Source organism: Anguilla anguilla, chromosome 10, assembly GCF_013347855.1.
Source record: "Anguilla anguilla isolate fAngAng1 chromosome 10, fAngAng1.pri, whole genome shotgun sequence".
Taxonomy (NCBI): domain Eukaryota; kingdom Metazoa; phylum Chordata; class Actinopteri; order Anguilliformes; family Anguillidae; genus Anguilla; species Anguilla anguilla.
In genome coordinates, this window is record NC_049210.1 from 13,901,807 (window position 1) to 13,929,123 (window position 27,317).

At 45.7% G+C, this 27,317-nt stretch overlaps 1 protein-coding gene across 1 annotated transcript in view; it reads left to right on the forward strand.

The window, feature by feature from the left end:
• The first annotated feature begins 169 nt into the window (after positions 1 to 169).
• Positions 170 to 27,317, forward strand: part of ulk1a (unc-51 like autophagy activating kinase 1a) — a 33,149-nt gene continuing 6,001 nt past the window's right edge. Inside the window, 24 exon segments of the mRNA XM_035378550.1 lie at positions 170 to 841; positions 1,475 to 1,528; positions 1,531 to 1,569; positions 1,686 to 1,727; positions 6,198 to 6,230; positions 6,883 to 6,919; positions 9,349 to 9,522; positions 11,297 to 11,370; positions 11,571 to 11,672; positions 14,846 to 14,904; positions 17,054 to 17,136; positions 17,321 to 17,371; positions 17,800 to 17,888; positions 18,338 to 18,491; positions 19,069 to 19,129; positions 19,372 to 19,461; positions 21,208 to 21,333; positions 21,677 to 21,831; positions 23,206 to 23,277; positions 23,678 to 23,973; positions 24,298 to 24,491; positions 25,506 to 25,621; positions 26,430 to 26,555; positions 26,659 to 26,846. Coding sequence (XP_035234441.1) covers positions 752 to 841; positions 1,475 to 1,528; positions 1,531 to 1,569; positions 1,686 to 1,727; positions 6,198 to 6,230; positions 6,883 to 6,919; positions 9,349 to 9,522; positions 11,297 to 11,370; positions 11,571 to 11,672; positions 14,846 to 14,904; positions 17,054 to 17,136; positions 17,321 to 17,371; positions 17,800 to 17,888; positions 18,338 to 18,491; positions 19,069 to 19,129; positions 19,372 to 19,461; positions 21,208 to 21,333; positions 21,677 to 21,831; positions 23,206 to 23,277; positions 23,678 to 23,973; positions 24,298 to 24,491; positions 25,506 to 25,621; positions 26,430 to 26,555; positions 26,659 to 26,846 — 2,505 coding nt within the window. The 5' untranslated portion in view covers positions 170 to 751.

Genomic DNA, 27,317 nt, shown 5'->3' on the forward strand with positions numbered 1-27,317 from the left:
AATTCCCAGTTAATTTCGACATATAATTATGCATTAATTTTGTCTTATTGTTGGCTAAAGATCTCCCCTCGCTGTATATTTTTATATTATTACGCAACGTTTACATGCCCAGAGCTAACACTGAACTCCACGCTCTATGAGTGTTAAGCACACTTCCTTCGACATCAACTTGGAAGAAAGACGCGCATGCTCACTCTCTTTCAGCTACGAATAGCTTTGAGGGCTCTTTGTTTTAGACGTAGCTAGCTAGCTACAGACGATTTCTCTCTTCGCTTCAGCCTTTAAGGGCATCAGGTGGACGACAACCAACTTCATCACAGGAGTTATAGAAGAAGCTTGAAAACTGGCAACAGAAGACTATTTTTTCCGAAAAATACATAATTTTAGGACCATGAAACAGTTGACACTTCCTCCTGTATACAAACAAAAATGAGTCAGTTGTCCTTAAGGTAGACCTTAAGAGTTATTTTGTAATTTGTAGTTTCGAGTCGTATTTGTTTTCACGTGTCGCGGTGAAATGTAATGTCATGCGAAGACATGAATAAAAGGTGATAGACTCCTTTTATTTCAAGCGGACTAACATGGGAGAAGAGGGTTGTGTTTTCAGTGAAAGGCAGCCCATGGGGTGCGAAGGTACATGGCAACTTTCTTGGTCTCTGGACTTTAACGGAGGCGAGTGGGGTCCAGGCACAGAAAAAAGCCCAAGATCCTGATTTCATCCGATATTTCGTGTCAGTTCAAAATTGTGGAGATGGAGACTGTGGGGAAATTCGAGTTCAGTCGGAAAGATTTAATAGGACATGGCGCATTCGCGGTGGTGTTCAAAGGCAGACATAAGGAGGTAAGAGATCATCTGTAGCTAGCTAACCAGCTAGCGCTAATGAACATAGATGACATTACTAGCTTCATCAGCTTGTTATAACGCTGCATATTTTGTATTATTACGGTGCGTTCAATTTACTTTTTTTTAAATATTCGTTTTACTTACCAAGATATCTGGATTTTCGTCACTTGTATCAACAAAACACTTTTCAGTGCAGAAAGGGGCTCCGAGCTAACCGGTTAAGTTTCATTAGAATACGACCTTAACAGGAGAGGCCTAGGAATCGGTTGCTATTATTATGCTATGTTATTGTTAGCTAGACGATGGGGATGTGGGAATAAAAACAAAACAAACCTTAACCAACTAACGCATAGCTAACAACAGTGTAAAGCTCTGTCTAATATGCATAACCTATGGGCAAATGGTTTCTGGTGTACTGAAGCAGAAATTAACTACAGTTAGTGAACACATTCTTTGACTCATGTGCCACACAGAAAATAAAACCACATTCAACAAGGGGAAGGAAAGATCATTGTAAAATGTTTTATTTGTATGTAATTAGCTTATGTTTGCTCAACCATGAGAGGACTCGTGTCCATATATATTCATAGATTGGGCTACGTATTTTTTTCCAATTGTTTTCCCCATCAGAAACACGACTGGGAAGTGGCTGTTAAGTGCATTAACAAGAAAAACCTGGCAAAAATCACAGGACGCTATTAGGAAAAGAAATAAAAATATTAAAGGTAAGTATGATTACTCAACCCATTCATAATGTTTAAACCACCGTGTGCTACCATTGTTTCCATACCCCTGTCCAAAAACATCCTTGACTTACATGTGCATGTTCTCTCTTTTTAAGGAATTGAAACATGATAATATCGTTGGGTTACTGGACTTCCAGGTATGTTTACTATATATTTATATGTGCACGATAAGCAGTTTGTGGACTTGATATTTCTTGAGTTCTGCAGTGCAGCATGACTGATTACTTGAAATATCCCAGCACTAGTTGTCTAGTCTGCTACTTCACTGTATCAGCGTTGAAAAACATTAGCTATACTGACAGATTCCCAGTGTGACCTATATTATGTAGCTCGTAATGGGTACAATGACTGTGTAGGCCATGGCCGCGTTAGAGAATGGATTTAGCGTTGCAGTATGAAAACCGGGTCAAGTTGTTTTTCGCATGCGAAGCACCCTGCCCGCCTGACTCTCTTTCGCCAGTTTTGCTGCTGTGGCTCTCTGCCATCACGTGTTTCCCTGTTGACATTCCATGTGCGAGCGATCTCATTGGTTCAGAACGGTGGTGCGTGGTATATAATGCTTCGCGTGTCTTTCTGAGTAGCAGCTGTCTGTTTTTTTCCCTAGTAATTCCATTGAAATGCAGCTGGTTGATCACAGATATGGAAATACTGTATTGTCATTTGTTATTTGAATTTTGTTACGTGATTTTGTTTGGTTTTGATTTATTGATACAAGTTATTCGGATATGCGTACAATTTTCAAGAGGCAAAATATTAAACCATATCGTTCTTGGAGATCAGTTCCTCTGTCTTGTTGCTTATTTCAAGATTACACTATATATATACCAAACATTTTAAAATTATTTTAAAGGTGCATTAAAAAAAAAAAAAAAAGAGTTCATTGAGTTGCTAGGACTGATGCCATTTACAATGTGACTAACTGTTTAAAAGTGTATGTGAAAAACATCTGGGAGACATTTGGTTAACCTCACCTCTGTGGGCTAATTACTGGGATGGTGTGATGCATCCACACCCTGGAACAGGATGTGACTATTACTATCAGTGACCTCAACACCATTAAGGTCTGTAAGAATAGGCCATATCATTAGTTCATTCTTTGCCACAAGGTACCACAGCACAGATTCACTTCTGTTAATTCTGTCTGACAGCATGTTTAGCCAAAACTTGGTAGAGTTCAAATCAGATTGCATTACATTTTTATTAATTTGTTTTTATTTATTTATAATGTATTTTACAAAGAATTTATCATAGTATGCTTCACAATGCAAATAAATGGAAGCGGCAAAAATGCTACTGCTACTCTGACATACCCCAATTTTTTATGTATTAAAAAAAAAAAAACTTTTTCCTTGGTCTGATTACAGCTTTAAAAAAGTCAGAAAGTTGTTGCAGTTTAATTTCAGCGGATTCCCTCATGGGAAGCGTACCGGTCTGTCTTGTCTGCAAAATGCTAAGAGGAAAACAAACAGTCTGCACATTCACAGCGCTTCTCTGGCAGTCGTTATGGACGGATTGGGCCCACTCCGCACGTAAGGGGCAGACCCATGCAAAGAAAGAAAAAGAAACAAAAAAAAAAAAAAAAGGTCTCTGTTCGTTTAGGGCGTGTTATGGCGCGATGCCCGCTAATTTTCATAGCTCTTGGAATTACAGCGCTCCCTGTCTACAGTTGGCCTCTAGGTAAGGTACATGAGGCTGCTCTGGTAACATGATGAGGGAAGGGCAGCTGGGTAGGGTGGGGCAGGAGTGGCCGATACAGTCACGAGAGCCTCGGAGACGGAGACAGGAAGTTCAGGTGATGCGTTTGTGTCAGGTGGCTTGCCGGGCCCATGACAGCTGCTCCGTGCTGCGTCGCCATGGAGCTGACAGCCTCCTGCGGTTATTCACAATAGGGGGCAGTGAGCAAACATAATGGCCCCACCTGTCCGGAGCATGGCCGACCCTCGTGCTCTCCCACAAGGAGACACCAGTGCACATGACCAGATGCAAGGGAGTTGCCCCATGCCTCAGGGCTACGTGGTTATACACTTGCTGAAATTTCTGTTTCTTAACAGAAAGAGGAGAAGGTAATTACACTGTCAGGCTGTAACTCAGGATCTGGTTCTACCTTTTGAAAAAAAGTTTATTTCCATATCCATGATTAACATATTCTGTATTATATTGGATACAGGGGGCTTTCTCATGCTTGGTGGTTTTTTAAAATACATTTGTCACTAAAGGTGAAAAGCTTTCATCACATATGTTTATTTTTTGATCCCTCTGTGACCTCCCTGAAGTGTCCTTTGGCCTTTAAAAATATGCCACTGGTGTAAGCTAATTATCAAGGACTGGCCGCTCACATTTTATTTGGAAAATCACCTGACTTGCCTGTCAGGAGGGTTAAAAATCTTGTCAGCTTGATTTGTCTGTGTGTGTACACAAGACCTTGAGAGGACTGACAGGGGTCAGCTGTGTTTTCATGGATTAGCTGGGAATCACAAAGCGCAGTACCCCCGGGCGATTTGCCACGCACCACTTGTCCGGGGGCTAAGCTACAACGGTTCGTTCAAAGGTCTGCACACTTGTGAATATGAAAGCCCAGGGTACCGAGCACTCTTCCTGAAGCGATTGACCCCTGGGGCAACGGAGGTCTGACCCAACTCACCTAGCTTTCCTTTTTTACCCCCTTGTTTGGTGGATTTGGCCAGTCTCCAGTGCTAGTTCAACAAGATCAGGCTAAGCGAATAATAAAAAAACTTTTGGACTTCTATAAGTGGTTTGTTTTTGTTATGTTTAAGAATATTTAATAGTAGCTGAGGTTGTTTTCTGATAAGGTGTTTTTGGGCAATGAAACATTTTGAAAGGGGAAAGAAGTCTGGACTTGCTGTTTGTCTCTGTTTGTCTATAATTATGTAGACTAGGTCTTCAGTGTGCTGTACTTCATCTTTGATTTGGTTGTATATACTTCAGTGTAGGAAGCTAGTTCTAAATTGCTATTGATTTACCGTTCATGAGGCTTTGTTCTCGCAGGCTTTTCATCATTTTCAGGCATGTTGCGTGACACAGACCTATGCATTTTAATATGTATGCAAATTGTGAGGCCTCTGCTAGTCCCCAGTTTGTAGTTGTAAGTTGAAACCACCGGCAGGCAGTTGGGAGTGAACGAGTCTGCCCGGTGTCACAGAGTGAAACAGATGGCTGGCTGCCGCTGCGCCGCTATCTGCACAATGGCAGTGGAAAATGAAAATATTGCTTAGTCAGCAGGTTTACCCTGGGAACAGACAGCCCTCCCCACCGGATTGGCCACCCTGAGAATTATGCATCATCTGTTGCTTGGTAAAAAGATAGCCTTTCAAATGGGCTGTCCTTTTCTTGTGGTTTTGGGTTGTTTCACGTCAACATGTTTGCAAATAAAGGACTGTATGAGAGAGAGATGCGGTTGTGTTGTCTGTGACATTTCTTATTATCTCTTGCTTGCGGGCTCTTGGATCTAATAGCATAAATTTAATGAAAATGGGTTCCTCTTTTGGATTTTTTGTTTTTCTTGAATTTGAATTTAAATTTCTGTAACTATGCTTTTATTGAGAAGTTGTCTGTTATGGAGAAGGTGTCCAACAAAGCCAGGATGTTCTCATTAAAGCATCCTGCCCGTTGGCTGCCTCTGCTTTGCAGTCGTTCCCTGTAACTCATTAACAGCTCTTGGGCTTGTGTCCAGACATATTTGGTTGGAGGCACTCTCTTTATTAAAAGAAGAACAGGCTGTGTTCCCCTCGCATGATAAATAAGTCTACTTAAACGTTCATTTTTTTTCAAAGTGGTACCATTCATTACAAAGAATAAACTCTTGAGCTGAAATTTTGAAGGCTTTTATTATTTGTTGAGAGATTGTGGTTACAATACAGGCCCATTGTGGCTTATCGAGTGCAGGCTGTATTGTGAGCAACCTTATACATATATATATATATATTTTTTTAAATTCATTAACACAAGACCTTAACCCCATTGTCCATTTAGGATGGTTAAGTGAATTGGATGAGGGAGGTGGAAAAGCTCTGTTGCTTGCTCACTTCATTGTGTTCAGGCTACCAGCTGCTAATGAGGCCTCGAGCCCCCCCTTCCCCCATTGTGACCCTGCGTGACCCAAACAGACCCCGGCTGACAGAAGCTGAGCCACACGGGTTTCATAGGGATTTAGTGTATTTTGGTTTGGTAACATCTGCACTGCCCTAGGCTGAAAGGTGGGAGCGCGGTAAGGTGGGGGTTATGCTGTGTCAGATTCCCAGACTTCTGCTCGAATCGTTCTGTTTACTGTTCATTGGACAGTAGTGCAGATGGATGCTTGTTTGTGCACGTTTGATTTCAAAGTGGGCACACAAGGTTGCTCAGTTCAGTCATAAAAAAAAACACACCCACGTTGCAGAAAATGGTAGGCTTGTTGGCGTCCAGCTGTTGTTATTGTTTTTGGGAGTTCTGTGCTTGCACTGATGGCTCCACCCTCCTGAGATTCTTAAATAAAAGTCCTTTGTCATGCAATGGTGCCTTTTCCTACTTGAGAATAGGATGTACTGTCTTGCTAACTTTGATGGATGTACTCCACCCATGCCTGACTCATTCTCTGTCTTCCTTTCCAGGAGATGGCAAGTTGTGTGTACCTTGTCATGGAGGTAAGTGAGTTTACGTGTCGCAGAAGACTGCAGTCGAACTTCCCCTCTATGGAGTGTTCCTGGAAAACACTGCAAACAAAACCCTGATTTGGAACGCTTTCTAAGCCTAGTGTTAGATATCACTTAATAACTGGGCTGTGGAGGATTGTATGAGTCACATTATGTGGAATGGACCAAGGGGGACGTTACACAGTATCCATGTTAGGGATCGTATGTGCTGTGTCCATGAATATAATATTTATTTCAAAGGAGTTCAACATCTGCCCTCGCCTATATCACACAGGTGGAAAAGTGTAGATCAGTGGAATGGCTGCAGGCTTTGTTGGCTGTCCCCTCCTTTGTCTTGGTGTCATAGGAAGTTCCCCCATTTCTTCTTTCAGTGTTGTAGTTTGTCAGAAGCAAGCGACGGGGCAGGAGCCCAGTATAGCCGCAAAGTGGTGAACAAACTTGTGTGATGTCAGTAAACGAGGCTGCAGGCTCTTTTCCCTCCTAGATGGTGGTCACTGTGATCCATTATTTATCACATGGTGTGAGGAATTCTTGGCTGTGTGTCTGGCTTTTGATGCTTTGCTTGATTAATTATTCACCAGTTCATTCTGTTTGTCTTGAAGACTTTATTTTTCTTAATGCTATTCCTTTTATTCTTTCTCAGTACTGCAACGGGGGAGACCTGGCGGACTACCTTCACTGTAAGTCGGCTGTTTCATGTATTAAGACCACTTTTTTTCTCTGGGAGCCTTTGCACAAGAAGGCTTGGGAAAAACTCAAATGACTTTTTAAGGTCTCATATCTCTACATGTAGTGTAATGAAAAGGAATACAGGGGTGTCTGAAAGAAAGGGTTTGTTAAATAGGAACTTGTGGGAAGTTTATTTGTGTAACAGGCTTGTGGTTATTTAACCTGTGTGATGTCCTGTTCCTTCCAGTGAAGACCCTGTAACACAGCCTCCAATTGTTTTGCCACTCTTCCCCTTGTGGGAGTTGTGTCTTGAATGTTTGTGTAACCTAATTTGGCATTAATCCATGGATTAAGTTAAAATTACAAAGGGAGTAAAATGTCTTGAAAGCGTTGCTTGAATCAGGAAAGCAGGGAAATGTGGTGTCTCCTTGCGAAGTGTCAACACCGCTGTAAATTTATGTGCTTTGTCACTGTCCCCAGCCAGACAGGAAATGATGCTTCCCCTTCCACTTTCTCCACTTGCACAGAGTGGATGGGAAACATCCTTACTGGGTAAAGCTACCTGGTTTGGATCAGTGAGGCTACATAAAATTTACAGGCCAGAGCCCTGACCTCATTGTGCTGCATTGCTAGCTTCTCCCATGCCGCTAGCATGGCACTACCTACTCAACTAGATGGCCTGAGAACTGGCAGCTCGCTCATAGCAGAACCCTGACTTCATTCCTCTTTTTAGAGTGTGTCCTGTAATGGCCTTCTGTTCGTACGGTCCGCCTTTTCACTTGTGGAAAAACACAGCTTCTGAAAATATGTTTGTTTAAGCTGAGGTACTTTTTATTTTGTGGAGAAAGGGTGGTGATAATTCAGGGGACATTGCACCTGACCCATAGGCACCCCCGCCTTAACTTGAGTAACAATGTGTTTTAATGTGTTGCGCATTCACTCAGAGAATATTGCCTCTTTAATCAATGTGTGAGGCTGAATTATTGAACTGTTTACCGTAGGTCTTCATTCTCAGACCTGGTTTAAGGGGTACTTGTTGTCCTACACCATGAAGATGGGGCTAATGATTAATATCCTAAATGCTATTTCCAGCCTCGTGCAGAATTCCTCATTCGAGCTCTGTGTCAACACTGGAAATAAGTTTTGCCATTTCTTTTTTGGTTCATGGAAGCATTGCGTTTGGTTTCAGTGTTCTGAGGCGGCGTGAAATTAGATTTACTGTTTAAACGATACTCAGAAACCGGCCAAATCTTCTTGGTACCAGCCCTGATGAAACCTGGAGAAACTTCCAGAAAGGATTTGTCAACTGGTATTCTCAGAAGATGAGGAACAGTTTCCCTGTACAGATGCCGAGTGTACTTTTAAGCAGTTAGGGAGGGGCTGTAGGAGGAAGTTCAGGGTTCGGTCCGAGTGACAGGGAAGTGGGGCACCATTTGGGGATGTGATCACATTTGGTCTTAATGGGTGATGCATACATGCTGTGTGGCGTTTAGAGTGAGAACACACCCGCAGTATAAACAGTACCAGAAAAAGAGACTGTGTCAAGACAGGTGCTGGGGACATTGGAGGTTACTCTCGCTCCCACTGCCTGTGGGAGAATTTATTTTTCCACTCATGAAACACCTCATAACTGGCGCCCTTCTATTTAAAGCCTGCACTGCCTAAACTCGGCTTGGGGTTAGTGAGTTCTGAAAGTCTGAGTAATCTTTTGCTGTCACACACACATGCTTGCTCTCTCTCTCTCTCTCTCTCTCTCTCTCTCTCTCTCTCTCTCTCTCTCTCACTCTGTCTCTCACTCTGTCTCTCTCTCTCTCTCTCACTCTGTCTGTGCCTGGTTTATTTCCATTTCTGAGAAGACCTCTTTAGAAGTAAACATGGGGATGAGATTTCACCTGACAGTGCGACAGAACAGCATCTTCGAGTGTGGAGGTGTAGTGTTTGGTGGTGGGGGTGTGAGGATCATAAACCACCAAGCAGGCAGTGGGTTAGCTTGACAGTTGGGGGGGGGCGGGGGGGGGGTGTCCAACCAGTGCAGATTTTCCTTGCATTAAATCGTGTGCTTTACATCCCCACATATAGCCACTAGTAGGCTGGTATGGTGGTTATGCCTTCTACTGGCAAACATGGCCAGAAAACATGCGAATCGGTCTGCTAGGATGACAAATAACAATTTTGCATGGGATTGTTTTGTGAACAGGATTTCTCTGTAGACTTGTAGTTAGTGACCTCTTTTTTTGAAATTTCAATGTGTTTCACATGTTAGATGTTCATATTCACTAAATAAACCGTGTGTCTTGTGACTGTTTTGGTGACGTGGTGATATTTGGTGAAATGGGTGTAGGTGATAAGGAGAATGTGTGAATGGACTTGGGGTTCATTTTGGAACATGGTTGACGGTCTTTGGCCATTCTGACATGACTCCGTGCGCCCCATCCCCCAGCGAAAGGCACGTTGAGTGAGGATACCATCCGGGTCTTCCTGCAGCAGATTGCTGGTGCCATGAGGGTTCTGCACGCTAAAGGCATCATCCACCGGGACCTCAAACCCCAGAATATCCTGCTGTCTTACTCCGGGAGCCGGAAATCCAACCCCAACAACACCCGCATCAAGATAGGTGTGTGTTCACACCTGTGTCTGTGTTTCCGTTCGTGTGTGCATGTGCATGTGCATGTGCATGTGCATGTGTGCGCATATGTGCGTGTGTCCTGGTGTGTGTGTGTATTCCTGTGCCTATTTGCTGATGGAAATTAACTACCCAATAGGGAGATTAAACCAACTTATGTGAGAATTTGTTGCATAACCACATTAAATCTTTTAAGCTTTCAGAAGCCTGGCTTTGTTCTCCTGGGGTGTATTTGCATGGGAAATTAAGGGAAGTGTTCTATAAATGACCTACTACTACAGATTAAAATCGAAAGTTATGTTGTACTTCATGCACAGAGAGATAATTGATGTTAATATTCATGCACAGTGACCATTAAGTCCCACTGTGAAGCGAGATGCTTAAGTGGGCAGGAGGCTTTTTCAGCTGAACATAATGATTCTGCGAACGGAGTAATCCCATCAGCCATTATTCGTGGAGAAAGGCAAGGTGTGCTGGCTTCTTCAGTTCCAAGGGTTCCTCCGGGAGCCAGGTCCTCATATTTCACTTCAGCATTGCCATCTCCTGGCTCTTAGGGAATTTGGATTGTGCAGGGTGGGCGGCCAGACTTAAGCAGACAACATAATTACAGAGAGCGTGTTTGGGTGGCCCTTCCCTTGTTTTTTAAATGAAACCGGTCTCCTCCTACGTGGATGTTGGAGCGATTCCCATCTCCCAGGCGTAGATAATGTTCTCCGTCTCGGTGTTATTGCAGGTGAACTTGGCAGGTGCTGGGTGGGGCTTAGTTCCATATAGGGGAAGAGGGGTTAGGGAACGTGCCTTTGAACACATTATCTTAAACCTGTTTTTCACGAATAGCAACCGTGAGTAAGGATCACTGGTCGGCCACAGATTCCTTTTGACTTGAATGTGCTATGTGGTGGTGTCACTTTGGTGCACTTCACATAAAATCATTAAAGACCAATAACAGCACGCGGGTTGCACACTGAATCATTTGTTTACACTAGAGACAGTGGGTTAGTTAATTGTGTGTAAAATGATTTCATCTGCAGAGCGTAAAAGGCAGTGCAACCGTGTTAAATGCCCTGAAGTTAAAAGCCAAGGCAGCTGATAATGAGTGGCCGCATTCAAATTGGCTTGCATCATGCCAAACGATGAGAAACGGGTTCAAGGTAAATACAGGCTGAAGGCAAATTCTCTGCCTGTCCCGCCTGTACTTGGCAGTGGGTGCTTGTTTGTCGTTTGTTTTTTGGGCTAGAATTTCGGCGTGGCACTGAGCGTGACCCTGAAGGACAAGGAGCACCCCATTTGGAATTCAGCTGTGCTACCCTAGCAGTTTGGAGAAGGTCCACATCCAGACAGGAATTTATCGCGGCTAAAACAACCTTCCAGTTCCTTATTCTCTGCTGAGATCATGGAGTCATTCCGAGGACCTGATTCCTGGGAAAATGTCAGCCAGAAATCAGAATAAACACACCCTCTTGCACAGAAGCCAGCCTTGGTACATTATTTATGTACTCTTCAGGCCGGTTTATCTGGGGCGACTTGCATAGCTAGCGTATTTATGTATCCTCTGTTTATTCAAATTGATGTATATATGTGGAGGCAATTGAAGTTCACCTCAGCAATGCCCCAGGTAGAATTTGAACTAGAAAGTTTCTTATTACAGGGGCATAAAATGTGATACCAGCGAGTTATTTGATGTGCCTTGTAGAACAGTCTCTGTTGAATGTGTAACCTGCAATGCACCTCGTGGTTTATGACTGTCTGTCATTTCTATCCTCAGCTGACTTTGGATTTGCACGCTATCTACAGAACAACATGATGGCTGCCACACTGTGTGGCTCTCCCATGTACATGGTAAGCACTCTCCTGTGCCACTTTAATTTGCGGGTTTGATTTAAAGTAGATCGGCCTGGCCTCCTGTCTTTTGTAATCTAAGCCCATTTCCAGCTGAATGGGGTTAACTCGACCTATAGAACTAGGCTATGCTGCAAAGCTTTAAAGTCCAGCTCTGTTGGCTTGTGTCACATCCTCACCCTTCCCCTCCCCTCCCTCAGGCACCTGAGGTGATCATGTCCCAAAGCTATGATGCCAAAGCTGACCTGTGGAGCATAGGAACCATTGTGTACCAGTGCTTGACCGGGAAGGCCCCCTTTCAGGTGAGCACATGGAACAAATGCGGATGTGTGCACACAAACAAACCCTGATGCACGGCTGGTTTTTGATGTGCTTGTGTGTTTGTGCAGATAAGCCTAAAGGACACAGTTTTACCTGTCTGTCAGTCAGGTCAGATAATGCTGTTTTAGTGTTGTTGTCATATTTTTTAGTGCACAGAAAAAAAACATGTCATGTACACATTGGGTCATGATGTGGTTCTGAAGTACATGTAGTACTCTCTGAAAACTTGCATTTTAGCCAGAACAAACAACACATTATAATCCCAATACTTGTTTTGGTAGATATGTATTGCATATAGCAGTTTTGTGCCTTTTTAAATGCTGTCCCAAGTCCACTGTGCTTGTGGGTTTTCTCTTTAATTATATATAAACATAAATTAAATATGAACCAGTATGCCACCAAGGGTGATGGAGATGGCAGGTTTGAAGAGATGTCTTATTCTTGAGCTTGTCATTGTGAAATCTCCCTGTTGAGATTTGTTTAATCTCTTTTGAAGTTCCAGACATTTATACTGGGTTTCTGTTAGGTGAATAGCATTATTGTCTGCCTGGGCATGCAGTGTTGATCTTTTGATAAAAACCCTCAGCTGTTAATATCTCATGATTTGAAATGCAGTGAAAGTGATTCTTATATTTGAAGAGTTGAAAAGCAGTTCTAGACTTTTCGCAGTGTTAGTATTTTGAGACCGATCTTACTTCCTTCTAATACACTGTTGATCACTGATTGATCTCAACCTGGTTTCATCAATTTTCTGTGATGAACAAGCTAACAATCAGAATAATCAACTGGCAGGGAAGCACACAGCTTCTTTCTTCACATCATGTTAGGAAGGTTAAACGATACATTTAATTTGGGAAATTTAGTTTTAATCAGTAAGCACACTTAACAAAGAAATATACACCACTCAGATACCATGTTGGCTTTCAGCACAAACTGCAAAAAAGATTATTTAACAAAACCTGCCCTTTAAGATTGCTTAAATGACAACATCTGCACATTTTCCATCAATATTCTTAGTGTGAGTATGGAGAATGAACAGTATCCATTTTAAATAATGTTGGTAAAATGTTGTGATGCAAAAAATAATTATTTATAACTCACCGGATTGGGGAGAACTGACTTTCGGACAATTTTCAGTATTATATGAATATAATATAATGTGCTATTATTCATTTAATAATGACAGCATTGCTCTGCCAATGCACCTTTTTTTTCTTTTCATTTAAAAATGAATTACTAAATCCCTGCACTGACCGTTTTGTAGAGAACTGTACCAGTGTAGGCTTGTACGCCATATGCCACCGGTTAAACCGAACGCTGCGACAAGCCTAGGCAGTTCACTGATGACGGCAGTGCTGGCAGTGCCCCGGAGAATCAGGCACCGGTGCCTCTTAATGTCTCCGCGCTTGTGGTGTCTGAGGCTTTAATGTCAAGCCGGTCAAATGTCTTTATTTTAATCTGCGCTGTTCTCCCCCCGCAACCTCCTCTTTGATTAGCGTGCTATTGTCAAATTGTCAGCCCCACCTGCTCACGTGAATATGTGTTCCCATGAAGAGGGAAATTTAATCCCCAATTCTCTCGTATAACAAATTAAAGGAATACTTTTAATGACTGCCAGTTCTTTGCGCAGTCGCTGCGGCTTTATTTGGCTCATTGTTCGTGTTAAAACAGCCATGAAGCTTCGGTGTTTCCATTTAACAGCTGAGACATTTTTAGAGACAGGATGTCTCGGTCCTCATTACAAAACATCCTTGAAAAAAAAAAAAAAACAGCTTGTGATCTCCTTTTGAATGTCTCCCCTACACCTGTTCCCTCAGACGTTTGACATGGACGTGAACCCGCAATGTTTGGCCCACATGCCTCCTTATTCCAAGATAAAAGACTAATGCGTTTGTCTGTGATGGAGGACCTTGTTTACAAACGTCTGCGCTGAAGAAACGACCAGCCCCGGTGTCTGCGAGATTGCCATAAACAGGATTGCAAAACCGTTGTCATGGAGATGTTTTCCTGGCTGTGTGTCAGCTCAGAGCCCAAACACTGATGGCAGACCCTGCCAAATTTCAACATGGGGCTTTGACCACGGAAGGAGTTCATTAACCACTCCCTCCTCTGTCTCCCACAAGCCAGCTGTTGACAGCATTACGTTACCTGGTCTTCTGAAAAGTTTGACAGTTAACTTTATTCGATATACACGGGAGTCTTTGTTTTGGAGCCCTTTCTTAGGATTGAGTAGAATATTAAGTGATATGATTTAAGTTATGTAACTTGGCCCTGCTCTTGGCAGGGATATTAGTGTGATCGAGGAGTGGCTGCAATGAGAGATCTCATGCGCAAATAGGCCCAAACTTTAATAATACAGCTTTGTAGCGAAATAACCGTCAGAGCTTCCTGTGCAAATGTGTTCCTCTGAGGGCTCATCTGCTTAAGTATTCCTTGCAAATCTGTGCCAGAAGCTATCAAAGTAGAGCTGAAGACTGTGCATGATGAATTTGCAGTGCCCTTTTTGCCAAAGAGTTTTGTGTGTGTCTGTGGTTTGTGTGGTGTGTGTGGTGTGTGTGTCTGTGTGTGCGCGCACGCGTGTGCCCGCAAACTTTGGCTATCAGGGATAACTTACGATATGTATAGAGAAATGTAGCGAGAATTTCATGGACACGCAGATTTTCTGCAAAACTCACAAAAGCAAATATGTTTGCGACTAGCAGTGGATTTTCAAAATCTAACTACACTTTTCACAGTCTGACTGTGAATCTGGGTCATTGTAGGAAAAGAACTCATTGACCCAGGGTCTGAGCCAGGAAAACGGCTTACTAGCTCTACTTTGCCGGCATGCTTATCTGTCTGTTATTATGAAGGAGGTATTTTTATATCGATCAAGCTAATCAAAACATGCTTATTTGGTTCTGCTTGAGGAAACAATAAATGAAAAAAGTAATTCCAGAGTGAGAGTATATTATGGCAATTTAATTACTGTGCGTTAAAATGAATTAACTATGAACAAATGGATTAATCGTGTATTCATTGTGAATTAACTAATGCTTCCGCTTGGCATTGGCCTGGGAGCAGGATATTTGGAATGCACAATGTGTTGTCTGTCTTGTGGAGAAGTTGTATTTCTGCCTGTAATAATGTTAATGTCTTGTTTGGTGTCCCACAGGCTAGTAGCCCACAGGATCTCCGGCTGTTCTACGAGAAAAACAAAAACCTCAGCCCCAAGTAAGTTCTGCATCTCCCTCCCTCCTCCTCCTCCTCCTCCTCCTCCATCTTCCCTCTCTTCTGCTCGCCCTCCCTGCCTTTCCTCTCTTTATCTCTCTGAAAGCCTCCGTGTGCCCTCGTGTGATCAATGGCGTCGCTCCCGCCTGACGATCCGCCGCTCGCGGTCGTCCGCGCTTCTTATCTCTGACGCGTGGCTTTGTGCAGCCCTGCCTCGGCTCACCTCGAGGGAAACAAAGCCGACGCGAATGCACATCTCGCGCACGCACGCGCGCACACACACACTCAAGCGCACACACTCGTGCACGCACGCACACACACACACACACACATTCACATGCACTTATGAACACACACATACACACACAGACAAAGACACACGTGTACAGACACACACACACACACACACACACACACGCATGCACGCGCACACACACACTCAGACACATTCGCACACACGCACGCGCGCGCACACACACACATGCCCCTGCTACTTTGTGTGACTCCTCCTGCCGAGCCTGTGGAGTTCTCAGAGCTGGAAACGGATCCCAGGCAGACCCCTCCTCCTCCCCCGCTCCCGCCCTCGGCCCCCAACCTCCGCCAAGAATGGCAGACACTCAGTAATTTATTTATATTCGGTGTCGAGCCAGAGGAGGCAGATTTGAGTGCGTGATATCACCAGTGACGCGGGGCGCCCTGTCCTGTTCTTGGCACGCGGCCACACGCCACCTGCCTGCTGGAGCTCCTGTTGACACGAGCGTTTATTCAGATGAGAAACGGTCACTTAGAAACGATCATTGGCTTCCCCTGATCACTGCAACCTCGCTCAAGTAAGCCTGAGCACACGTGTGTGAGAGGACCAACACACCTGTTGTTGACGCTACTGCTAGTGTTCGCAAAAACTAGACGTCTCCATGACATACGACTAAGATGTTATGATTACAACTTCTTAAGCTCAAAGCTTATTCAAAAATGTGTGAACCAACCTAAAGCCATATAGTTTCTCAGAGTGAATGTTGCCTTTTGTTATCTCTTTTTTTCTTAAGGACGGGTACCTGGCGAGTATTAGCAGTTTAAGCGATGTCTGAAATGCCCCTAGATAGTTAGTTGGAAATGTTTGTTTATGCGAGCCAGGACATGGTGTTCGCTTATCCGCTCTATTTATAACGGATCTTTCGAGGCCCTGTGCTACTGTCGCTTCTCATCTGACCCACATAGCACAGGCCCATATGCTAGCAGTGAGACTCTCAATGTCAGTCAGTTCCCTTCTTTAGCACACACACACACACACACACACATACTCCTGTGAACACACATGCACAAGCGCGCTCCTTTAGACATGACACAGCACCTGCTGCACGGGAGGCTCTCTGTGTGTGTGGCTGTTTTCTAGACCCAGCTGGCCGCAGGCTGCAGAAAGTGAGAATGATCATTGCCTTTTCTTTTGTGTTGCCTTATGGACTGGACAGCTGTAACCGCTGTTCCTTTCCTTCACCGGAGATATTTTTAAAGATTGGGCTTATTGCTTGTGTGTGCATGCGCATGAATTTGTGTGTGTGTGTGTGTGTGTGTGTGTGTGTGTGTCTATACATCCATTGATTGTGTGAGAAAATGTGTGTACCTATTTGTGTGTTTGGGTAGTTTATGTCAAGAATTACCCTGAATAAACTCTGCCACTAATGGGACATCAGTCGGATTCTTATCTTCATTATTAAAATGGTTCTGGGATAGTTTTTAGACAGTTATATACCCTGTGTGCATGTGCATGTGTTTCCATTACTTGTGTGAAGAAATGTGTGTTCATATTTGTGTTTCTGTGGTTTAGGCGAATAATTACCCCGAATACACACCATCACTAATAGGACATTAATGGCATTATTATTTAAATAGCACTAGAATGGTTTTTAAGCTGTTCCATAGCCTGTGTGCGTGCTGTGTGTGTGTATGTGTTTTGATGCACATGAGAGTTTTTGGGTATTGCTTCATAAATCATTTTTCAATTATGGTGTAATTAGTGCTCCCGGGTTGTGAGAGCCTTCATTAGCCACAAATGTACTCTCTGACATTTAGACAAAGCGGGCTTTATTGCTTTTTCATATTGCGTATTGACATTATGTAGTCATGTAGATAATTGAGTGTTTGCTTTTCCCAGCATTCCCCGGGAGACGTCCAACCACCTGCGACGTCTGCTCCAGGGCCTTCTGCAGCGTAACCACAAAGACCGAATGGACTTCGGTCAGTGCGGGCGCACGAGCGCCGTCTCATTACAGTTCTCCCCATTGTATTACTTATGATCTACTGTCCTGCATTCAGTCCTTAGTTCCTTTAAGTATATTTTTCCTGACCACGTAAAAGCAGAATTTGTGTTTGACTTACTGGTTCTTGTTGTCTACCTTGTCGTCCCTTTTTTAAATTCCAGATGAGTTTTTCCGACACCCTTTCCTCGAGGCAAGTTCGACGGTGAAAAAATGTGAGTGAAAGGACCAGTGTTTGTGTTAACCACAAAAAATGCCTTCACGTGTCGACTTTGATAACCCAGCAGGCAGCCAAATCTGCTCCATCTTTACTTTATTTATAGTTTGTTTATACAGCTGGAAGTTACTGAAACGGTACAATTTTTTTTTTTTTTTGTTCGTTCAGGCAGGTTTGTTACCTTGTGACCCAGAACACTCAATGGCTTCACTATCTTTGCCCCTTCTGTCCAGTTGCATAACAGTCCACAGAGAGGTCTTTGCCATTAGAACAGCATTTATTGGCTGCATATTGTTCACCCTTTGATTGCTGGAGCATGAGTAGGACTAGGTGTCGTTGAATTCTGATGCATTGCTATGCGTGTGCCTGTGTGTCTGTCTGTCTGTGTCTGTGTGCCTGTGTCTGTGTCTGTGTTCTCTTCCACAGCTGTTCCTGTGCCTATGCCCTCATATCCCAGCTCCGGATCAGCTAGCTCCTGCAGCAGCTCCTCCACCTCCCACCTGGCCTCCCCTCCGGTGGGTACCCCTCTTTCAGAGCCCCCCCCCCCCCCTCCAGCCTCACACCTGGCTGTGTGGGTGCGAGCGCGTGTTCATGTCTGAACACAGCGGTGGCTCGTGCGTTCAGCTCTTTCCCCGCTGTTATAGATTAACTGTCCGCGGCCCTGCTGTGACGTGGAGCTGTTTATTTAAAACAGCTGCCTTGCTGCTCTGTTTATTGTTTAAGTTGCGGTGATAAGGTCTAAGCTCAGATTATGATCGTGCCATTAGGAGGCTGTGCTTACTCAACATCAGCCGCAGAGATAACGGCTACAGGCGAGAGCCTCCAGACCACAGTGACTCAGGCCCAACCGCCTGTTTTCTCATTGTTGAAAGAAGGTGGAAATACAGTCAGATTGACAATGCTGTTGTTGCCCCTGCTCCATCCCTCCCTCACCTACTACCCCCCCCCCCCTTTAACTTAATAGTCAGTCGGAGAGATTCAGCAGCTCCGGGGCAAGGCGCCGACATCGCCTACCCAGGATTCCCCGGGCTACCTGAAGGACTCTGCGGGGAACAGTAGCAGCAAGAACTCGTCCAGCGACGCGGACGACTTCGTCATGGTGCCCGCCCAGTTCCCCAGTAAGCCGCCACGACTCACGCGCCCCGATAGTTTCGATTGCGCGTCACACGCCGAACAAACGCACTGTTGCGCAGACCTACCGTGTGACTACGAGAGGTGCTGTTCCATAACGTACTTCCTTTCTGGGTGGTCACAGCGCTACGTCGTACAGTGTTTGTTGTCAGGTTTCTGAAGTGAGCCATTGGGTCCTGTGTGCAAGCCACAATGCTCCTACACGTGCTGCAGGGATTATGTGCGTGATTTCGCTATTCATTGTGCTCACCACAGTATTGTGATCGATGCAGCTGTAGTCCTTACAAGTCCCTGCAGCGGCATCAAAGGATTTTTACTCAAACCCAATACCGAGCTAGTGTGTGCGTTTTCCTGTACACAAAACAGATTAATGGACACGCTCTGAAATCTTCAAAGATTTCTGTGTCAGGCCATATTAATCAATAACAATTATTTTTTCAGAGTGCCTCCTAGCTGCCTGCCTGTACAGGGTTAGCAGTAGTAAAATGTAGATACAGATAAACGATACAGATTTGGCGTAGTTGTATGTGTAGTTTATTTACTTATTTTCTTTCTCTCTTTAAGGTGAGCTGGCCTGCGAGCCCCCGGTTGGGAAGCCAGTGCAGGATAGCCTGATGTACAGCGGGTGAGTGGGTCAGGGAACAGCCCCTTAAAGACACAAGAGCCCACATGGATTCAACCCGATTGCGCTATTCAAAGGGCCTTTGGGACATAACATGAGTATGAATTCTATATTTTAGGGAGATGTGTATTGTATCATGTGCCAGGACTGCAGGATTACTACCCTGCCCTAGTCTTATGAAGATCAGTATTGCACTGTTGACGCTTTATATACGTATTTTTTTTTGTCTTTCTCAATGTGAGCAGGAGCTCTCTGATGGCTTCTGGTGGCGTGGGGAGTCAGGGCAAGACCCCGCCCCCCTCTCCTTCCTTCAGTGGCATTCCCAGCCCAGCAGGGTAAGAACAGAGGGGGTGGGGAACAGCGGGGTTTGGTGGGGGGTTGGGTATGGAACAGCTGTCCTTCTGTGCCAGGCGTGACCTTTCCTGTGGCAGCATTTCATCCGTTTCCTCTCCTGTCCCCTTCCTGGCTTTTGGGTGAGGACACGATCCTCTAATCGGATAATCCGTTATCCTGGTGGTCTGAGTCAGACCTCTTAATAAAGGCCAGGGCTTCAACCTTAGCACCTTGCTGCTACTTCCAGGTTTCACAGTGGAGAGCTTATCTTTCTATTTATGAAGCAAAATAAGACTGATGTGTTAAGCAGTCTGATCAGACCTTCATTTCCGCTTGTTGTTTAATAGTTTTTGTTGGAATTACAGTTCCTTCCAGGGGTGTTAGATTATGTGGCACGTTTGGAGATGGTTGGAATCAGGCTTATATTTTTGGTGTTGTCATAATCTGTAGTTCTACATCGAGAAAAACAGAAAAAGCTCATTACCGAGTCCAAACAAGGAGAGGGGAGATGAGATTATTATTTTTTTGTAATAAAACTGTTAAAATAAAATGTGTTGAAATGAAGTAAAACTTTCAAAACCCTCAAGCCAAACATGAAAATAAAAAGACCTGTATTTTATTCCATTTCTGTTTATTATGGGAGACTTAATGAGATGTGCTTCAGCTCTCGTTGTTTTAATACTCTTGCACAGGGAAAATAGGGGTTTCATACTTTATTTGTCAGTTTTAATAACATGGGCTTGAGAGGTAAATGAGAAATTTCCCCTGCAGGATCAGTAAACACAGATCTCCTACCTACCTCACTCTCTTTAATTCCCTCACATGTCTGAGAACCGAAGAGGCTCATATGAGCATGATGCTCGTTGTAAGTGTTCGGTAAATGAACCGCACTGTGTGGGTTACCGCGGGTCCTCGGTGCAGATGGCTTGTGAAAGTTATGTTCACCAACGCAGCTACAGTGAGATTCAGCTCACGCTAGAGCGAGAACGCGGATGCCTACAGCATGTCTAATTACAGCTGCATGCAATTGCACTGTACTGTCTCTACAGTGGGGAACTGCACAGCCCAATTGGTAGACTGCAGAGTAAATAAACATAGAATCTGGCTGAGCGTGTGTTTGGAAGGATGTTCGTGCTTGTTTGTGGTCACCCTAATTGAAGGAAGGGGCTGAAGAAATGGGTCGTGCTTACAGATACAGCTGGGAATTCCAAAACAGGCACTAAATGGTAAATAACGGTGTTTTGAAAGACTGGGGTGAGGTCAGCCCCTCCAACTTCCTGTCTGGTTTGACTCTGAGTGTCATGGGTATCAAATTTCACAAAGCCTGAGGAAAGCTGGACCCTCAGTGATGTGACGTGGGTAGACTGTGTCCCAGAGGAAGTGAAGGTTCTCCGTAAAGAGAAAGCATTAACTGGAATTAATTGAGAAATGTCAGTCTCTAATTTACATTCCATGTGTCCGTGGGAGTTGTGAGATGCTCTTCCCTTCTCTTTCTCTCTATAAATTTCACCTTTCATTTCAAGGTGTTTTATTGGTATGAATTTAGACTCCATTGCCTGAGCAAAGGTGACAAACTGCTACAAACAAACAGCAATGTCAACAGATAATTTCTTGGCCAAACAATTAAATCATTTTAATAGCTGAGTGTGACATGCACAGACCTTGGTTACTGTCCATTGTCAAACCTCGTAGGGGTCATGTAATGAGACTTGGCGTCATCGTATTTCTCTCTCGCTTGCTGCCTGCAGGAGGACCCCCGATTTCTCCGCCAGTAACTATGGCCAGTCTGTTGCCGTACCCGTCCCCACTCAGATCCACAACTACCAGCGCATGGAGCAGAACCTGCAGTCCCCCAGCCAGCAGGGGTCGCCCAGGTCAGTGCACGCATGTGCACACGCATGCACGTGCACTCTTCCTCATCCTCTTCCTCAAGCACTTAAGTCTTATTTCTTTCTGTCAAGTACAAAATATTAGCTTGTTTTAAATTACTTTTTGTTTGAGACAAGTAAAATTGTCTCACCTCCATTGGTAAATCGTGAAATGAGTCCAACTGCCTCACTCCATCTGCAATTTTTTGGGTACCCACATGACCTCAGTTGCTGAATTTCCATAATTTATGCTGAAACCGCCCAAGCCTTAACTGAGCTAGAACGTGATTGGTTGGGCACCCGCGTGACCTCCCGTGTGAAACGCTGACCCCACCCTTGTCCATCGCAGGACTGCGCCTGGGCTACGTAGGTGCTGCAGCAGCGGCTTCCCGGTCTTCGCGAAGAGTGGCGCCTCGCCCCCCTTCCCAGGAGACCAAGGGGCGGGCGTCGTCGTCCGCAGGCACTCGGTGGGCGGGTGCAGACCCTACCAGCCCTCCCCTCAAGGTAGGACTTTCCCGGACTCTGCATGAACCGGCCTCTTGCCGTGTATTGTCGTGCTCTGTTTACGTTTCTCAAGGAAAGAGCAGGATAAAGAAATGAATACTTTCATAAAGCCACAAGCGAAGCCGGAGATTACCGGATCTCACGCCAGCCTCTTGGGGAATAATCTTAAATGTTAAAGTGAAACAGGTTGACTGGAGTCTACTTGGCGTTATCATAAAATTGATATGCTTCTGTTTTGGAATTCGAGGTTTCACAACTGGGGAATGCCATGTTTATTTCCAAATTCATTATTGCGACCAAACTGCTTTACTCAGGGAACAGGGAATATGTGCATATACACTGCAAAAAAAAGTCTTACGAAGTCTTATTTATTTCTGTCAAGTAGAAAATATTAGCTAGTTTTAAATTACTTTTTGTTTGACAAGTAAAAGTGTCTCACTTTCTCCATTGGGAAATCATGAAATGAGTCAAACTGTCCCACTCCATCTGCAATTTTTTGTGTCTTAAGTAAAAAAGTAATAGACATAAGATTTTAAGTCTAAATATAAAACTAAAATGCTTGTTAAGGTTGCCTTATTCTTTTGGTTTTTGCAGTGTAAAAATGTATGTTCCACTGGCTGTTGCCTTTTGATATTTTGTACCAAGATCTTAAAATCTTCTGTTTATGGCATGTGTGCTAACTTGTCGAAACACAGTGACCCAAAACTTATTTAAAAAAAACACTGTAATAGTTGTATGGGTTGCAAAGGTTGTAAATGACGTAATTTTATTGGCCAGTTACTTGTACACTACGCGTACCTGCATTAATCAGTGGTGCTCAAGCATCGTGTGCTTCGCCAGAGCATGCCTTTCAGACAAATCACGTTTCCCTGGAACATTATCACGTGACTCTACCTGGCCGAGAAGCCTTTCGTTGGCTACAAGGCTCGCTGCGATGCAGGGGCTGAAGACAGCCCAATTCAGCAACATGCCTCAAACCGAAACCCAGGAATGTCGGCGAGCGGAACATGTTTTGCTCCGTCGGATCGTTCGTTACTCTCGAGATATGCCAACAAATTCTTCTCCGGAGTGGGGGGGAAAAACGTTGAAACGGGGGCGGGCGTGATTGATGGCAACAGTGGGTGTGGAGCCGGTGGGTTAGGGGCCTGTTCCTGCCAGAGCACTGTACCCATTCATCATCGTGGCAGGTGGGGAAGGGGCCACCTCACTGTGCCACAGGGCGAGGTGTGCGTCTGTGAGTTGGGGGTAGCGGGAGTGGGTGCGCTAATTGAACACCTGGGGCTGTTGATCACACGGTCGCTCTCTCTCTCTCTCTCCCTCCTTCTCTGTCTCTCTCTCTGTCTGTCTATCTCTCTCTCCCTCTCTCTCTCTCAGTGGGGACGATCCCGGAGACGCCAGGTCAGCCCTGTCCGCAGGGCACGGCGACGGGCCGGCTGCAGGGAGCAGGTGAGCCGGGGCTGGAGGGAGGTGGTGGTTGGGTTTCCCTGTCACGTTGCTGCGTTAGCTTTGCATTAGGAGCTCTGTAGTAGCTTGCCTGAGGGTGGAGTCGCGCGGCGCGTAGCACGCTCTCTCCATTCACTCTGGCTTAGCGTGGGCAAGCCAGCGGTGGAGCGCCGCGGTCGTGTGAAGCGATGTTTATATCTGCTGTGCCGGGGGCTTTTCCTCCCGTTTCTCATGAGCGGTGCCAGCGGGATCTCGCCCTGCTTGGCTTGGCTTGGCTAGCTTCGTTATCACGTAGTGACCCCGTTGCCTGTGTGGGAACAGAAAACAACGAAAGTTTCCACAGCCTGAAAGTTTCCTACCTGCAGCGGCGTTAATCCCCCTCCCCCGGTGGGTGTGGTTGCAGGGGCGGCCCGCGGCGCTCTGAGGCGCGGCTCGGTCCCGGAGCCCCTCCTCACCCGGCCGGGCCTGGGCTCCCGGCTGCACAGCGACCCCTGCCTGGCGGAGGTCGCGCACGGCTGCCGGCAGAAGATCCGCAAGCAGCCCTGGGACGCGGCGGCAGCGGCGGCTCCGCGGCCCTGCAGCCAGCCCCTGCAGGTCCCCCCTGCGGGCGTGCCCGGCCGCCCCCTCCACTCGTCCCCCAAGCTGTCCGAGTTCATGCAGAGGAGCCCCCTCCCCACCATCCTGGGATCCCCCACCAAGGTGCGTCCCCAGTCGCTGCCGCGTCTTTGGGCATTCAGGTCTCATTCAGACCTCATACGCGTTTCTTTGGACCCCATGTTCTTCTTTTTACTTCACCGAAAGTACTTTTGCGCTCCGGTCTTGTGCGTCGAGGCAGTTGGGTCAGACCTTATTAAATATTGAGGCACGTAAAATGGCTTCTTTCGTTTGCTCTCGGGTGAGCGTAGCACGGCGTGTGGTTTTCAGACAGCAGGTCGAGGTGTTTAATTAAAGTGGGACCATGCTTCGGTTCCCTCGCCTCTGCGGCGGGCTGCCCGCGCTCACGTTTCCTCTCCTCTTCTCAAGGACATGCCTCCGTTCGAGTTCCCTAAGCCGGCCAGCACCCAGAACCTGGTCACGCTGCTGACGCAGCAGGGTCTGGTTCTGACGCCGAGCCGCAACCAGACGCTCCCGGACCTGAAGGAGCTGGAGCTGCTGCCCGGGGCCCAGCCCGGCCCCTGCAACGTACCGACGGAGAAGAACAAGGGCTCTTTTGGAAGGTAAGAGCCAGCCTCTCCCAGCAAGGAAAGCCTATACCTTTCCTATTGTACTTGCATAACATTCCTATATGAGTTAAAATATATTTTTAAAAACTATAAACTGATCTTGATATTACACATTAGTTTAGTTATTTTAAGTTATCTCATCATGTATAAAGGAAGAATATCCCACATATCATTGAATGCTCCCCACATAAATGTATTAACTGCACCACAAAGACCATATTTAGGGCAAGGGAATCTTTGTCAAGTGAAGTGTCCCACTGGGAAAGGAAAAAGGCAGATGTTCAAATCCAGGGGTGTTACCTGAAAGACATCCGCTACTGTGAGCGAATTTCAGCGTTCAGCGCTCCGTCTTGCCGGAAAGCTGGCGAACGTGGGAGGTTGGGAAGGCCCTGTGTTAGACCCCTCTGCGTTCTCTGCGCATGAGAATGGGGATGGAGCTAGACCTCCAGCTGCTTTCTGACAATTGTGCTCTGTCATCAAGAGGAAGGAAAGGCCCAGAGGAAGGGGTGGCCTGTGAAGCAGAGGTGCTGCGGTGAGGCTCTCAGATGCAAATGCTGCACCATGGAGATGTCAGAAAACTTGTTTTTGCTTCTGACATCCCCCTCTGGGAGAGAAAGGAAGGTCCAGGGGAAAGACACCCCACGCATTTTCTGTAGTATATGCAGAAAAACAATGCGCATAAAATAAAGCGCACCATGGCCACTGACTCAGCCTTGAGTAGATCTGGCAGAAACATGATCAATAGAACTTGGTTTTGTTCTTGGCTACGGTATGGCATGGCTGACCCTGACAGCCAAACTTATCCCCCTACCCCCACATCCTGCTGCATTATAAATATACAACCCCGACCTTTCAGTACCATGACAGGCTCTCTTCAGAAGCCCATTGGGAGGCTTATTGTCGGTGCACAGAATACCTTTGTGAGGAGGCCCGTAGACATCCGGCAGTCTGTCTGGCGGGTGTGTCCGGGCCTCTGCAGCTGTCCCCGTTTCCCGCCCCCCTCCCCAGGTCGCTGAGCACCGGGCGCCTGTCGGACATGCTGCTGAAGGCCGCCTTCGGTCCCCAGCTGGCGGAAGGAGGAAGCAACGAGAGCCTGAACACCGAGAAGCCCATGGACACCACAGGTAACGGGGGGGGGGGGGGGCCCGGCGCGGCTAGGTCACGCGAGCGTCCCACGACCCCCCCTCCCCCCCCCTGCTTTCTGCATTACGAGCACGTCTGCGCTCTGCGCCGTGAGAACACCCAGCGCTACTTTAGCAGATTAGATAACGCCCCTAATCTATACAGGTCACTGTTTGTTTAACCTGCTTTTAGAATTGGCAATAATTAGCAAATATGCAGTTTTTTTTTTTTTTTTTTTTGTTATTGTTGTTCAAGCCAGAGCTGAAATGAGAGCAGGATGATGCAATTAATAACCATGAGCTTGACCCTAATGTGATGAATGGCTTTAGTCAGATTGGAAGATAATGGCCACCAGGGTCAAAGGCTGATTTAGTGATTTTTGGGGATTCTTTCAGAATTGCGTTTTGGCTTCTCCTTATCCCAAACGTTTCAGGAGTTTGCTTCGCACACACAGTAGCTCAACAGGAAACAAATTATTCCCAAAATTCTATATATTGTGAAAATGGTAAACAATGAACCAAACTCAACATTTCAGTGGTAATTTTTAAAATCAGTTTGACTGGGATTATGCATTTATTTATTTATATGTGTCACGCTAATGAGTCTCATTGAATTGAATTTATTAGAGGGATGGCGGGGTTGTTCTATGAGCTGACTCTGATGTCAGATGTTTTATTACGTTCATTAAAACCCATGAAAGGCTGCCAACAGCGAAATACCAACGGCAATGACTGAAGAAGTTCCCTTTTGACCATAGACTCCAGTCATCCCTCATCCATCCTGGTCTCAGTAACATTTCACTTCCTACAGCACCCCCTGGTGGTGGAGGTGGAATGGCAGTTGGTTCAGGCAGCCCAGTCCCTGTGGTCTTCACTATTGGTTCCCCGCCTAGTGGGACCACGCCACCTCAAACCACTCGTACCAGAATGTTTTCAGGTAGGATGAATTCAAGTGGTGAGCCTGTTTGTTACTTATTTTAGCGTCTTTATGTAAAAATGCTTTGAGAGTGTAGCTGAATTCCCCCGTTTGTCTCCTGCAGTAGGCTCCTCCAGCTCAGTCAGCTCGGCGGGGTCCTTCACTGGTCGCCAGGTCATGACGGGCATGTGTGCGGAAGGCTGCGAGGGTCCTTCCAGTCCACGCTTTGGCTTCTCTGACCCGGTGACTGCCAACCTGGAAGGGGTGGTCACCTTCGAGGCCCCCGAGCTGCCAGAAGAGACATTGATGGAGGTGAGGGGAGACAGATTCTTCCCGCTTTAAAATCATCTAAGGTTGTTTAAGTGTCTTGCTTTGTTTTGCGCAAGATCTGTATTGAAATCACGCCTGGCACCATGGTATCAGTCACCGTAATCAGGCTGTTTAAGACACGTCATAATTTAGTGTGGGACAGAGGGCAGTAGAACAGGGTATGGGTTCTAGCCTTGGTGTGAAAATGTAGACAAAAATTATCTTGACCAGTGATCTTCATTCCTGGTCCTGGAGAGCTTTAGGGTCTGCTGGTTTTTGTTTTTGCCATTGTGTCAGCAACCCATTCAGACCCAAGAAACCAGGTGAGGTGAGTTAACTTTGTAATTGACTGCTTTATTTGATCAATTAAGTGCTGAGCAACAGAAAGCAGCAGACCATGCAGCTGTCCGGGACCAGGAATGAACATCACTGATATTGACTAACCAAGATGGCCAGCTCTTACATTCCTTCTTT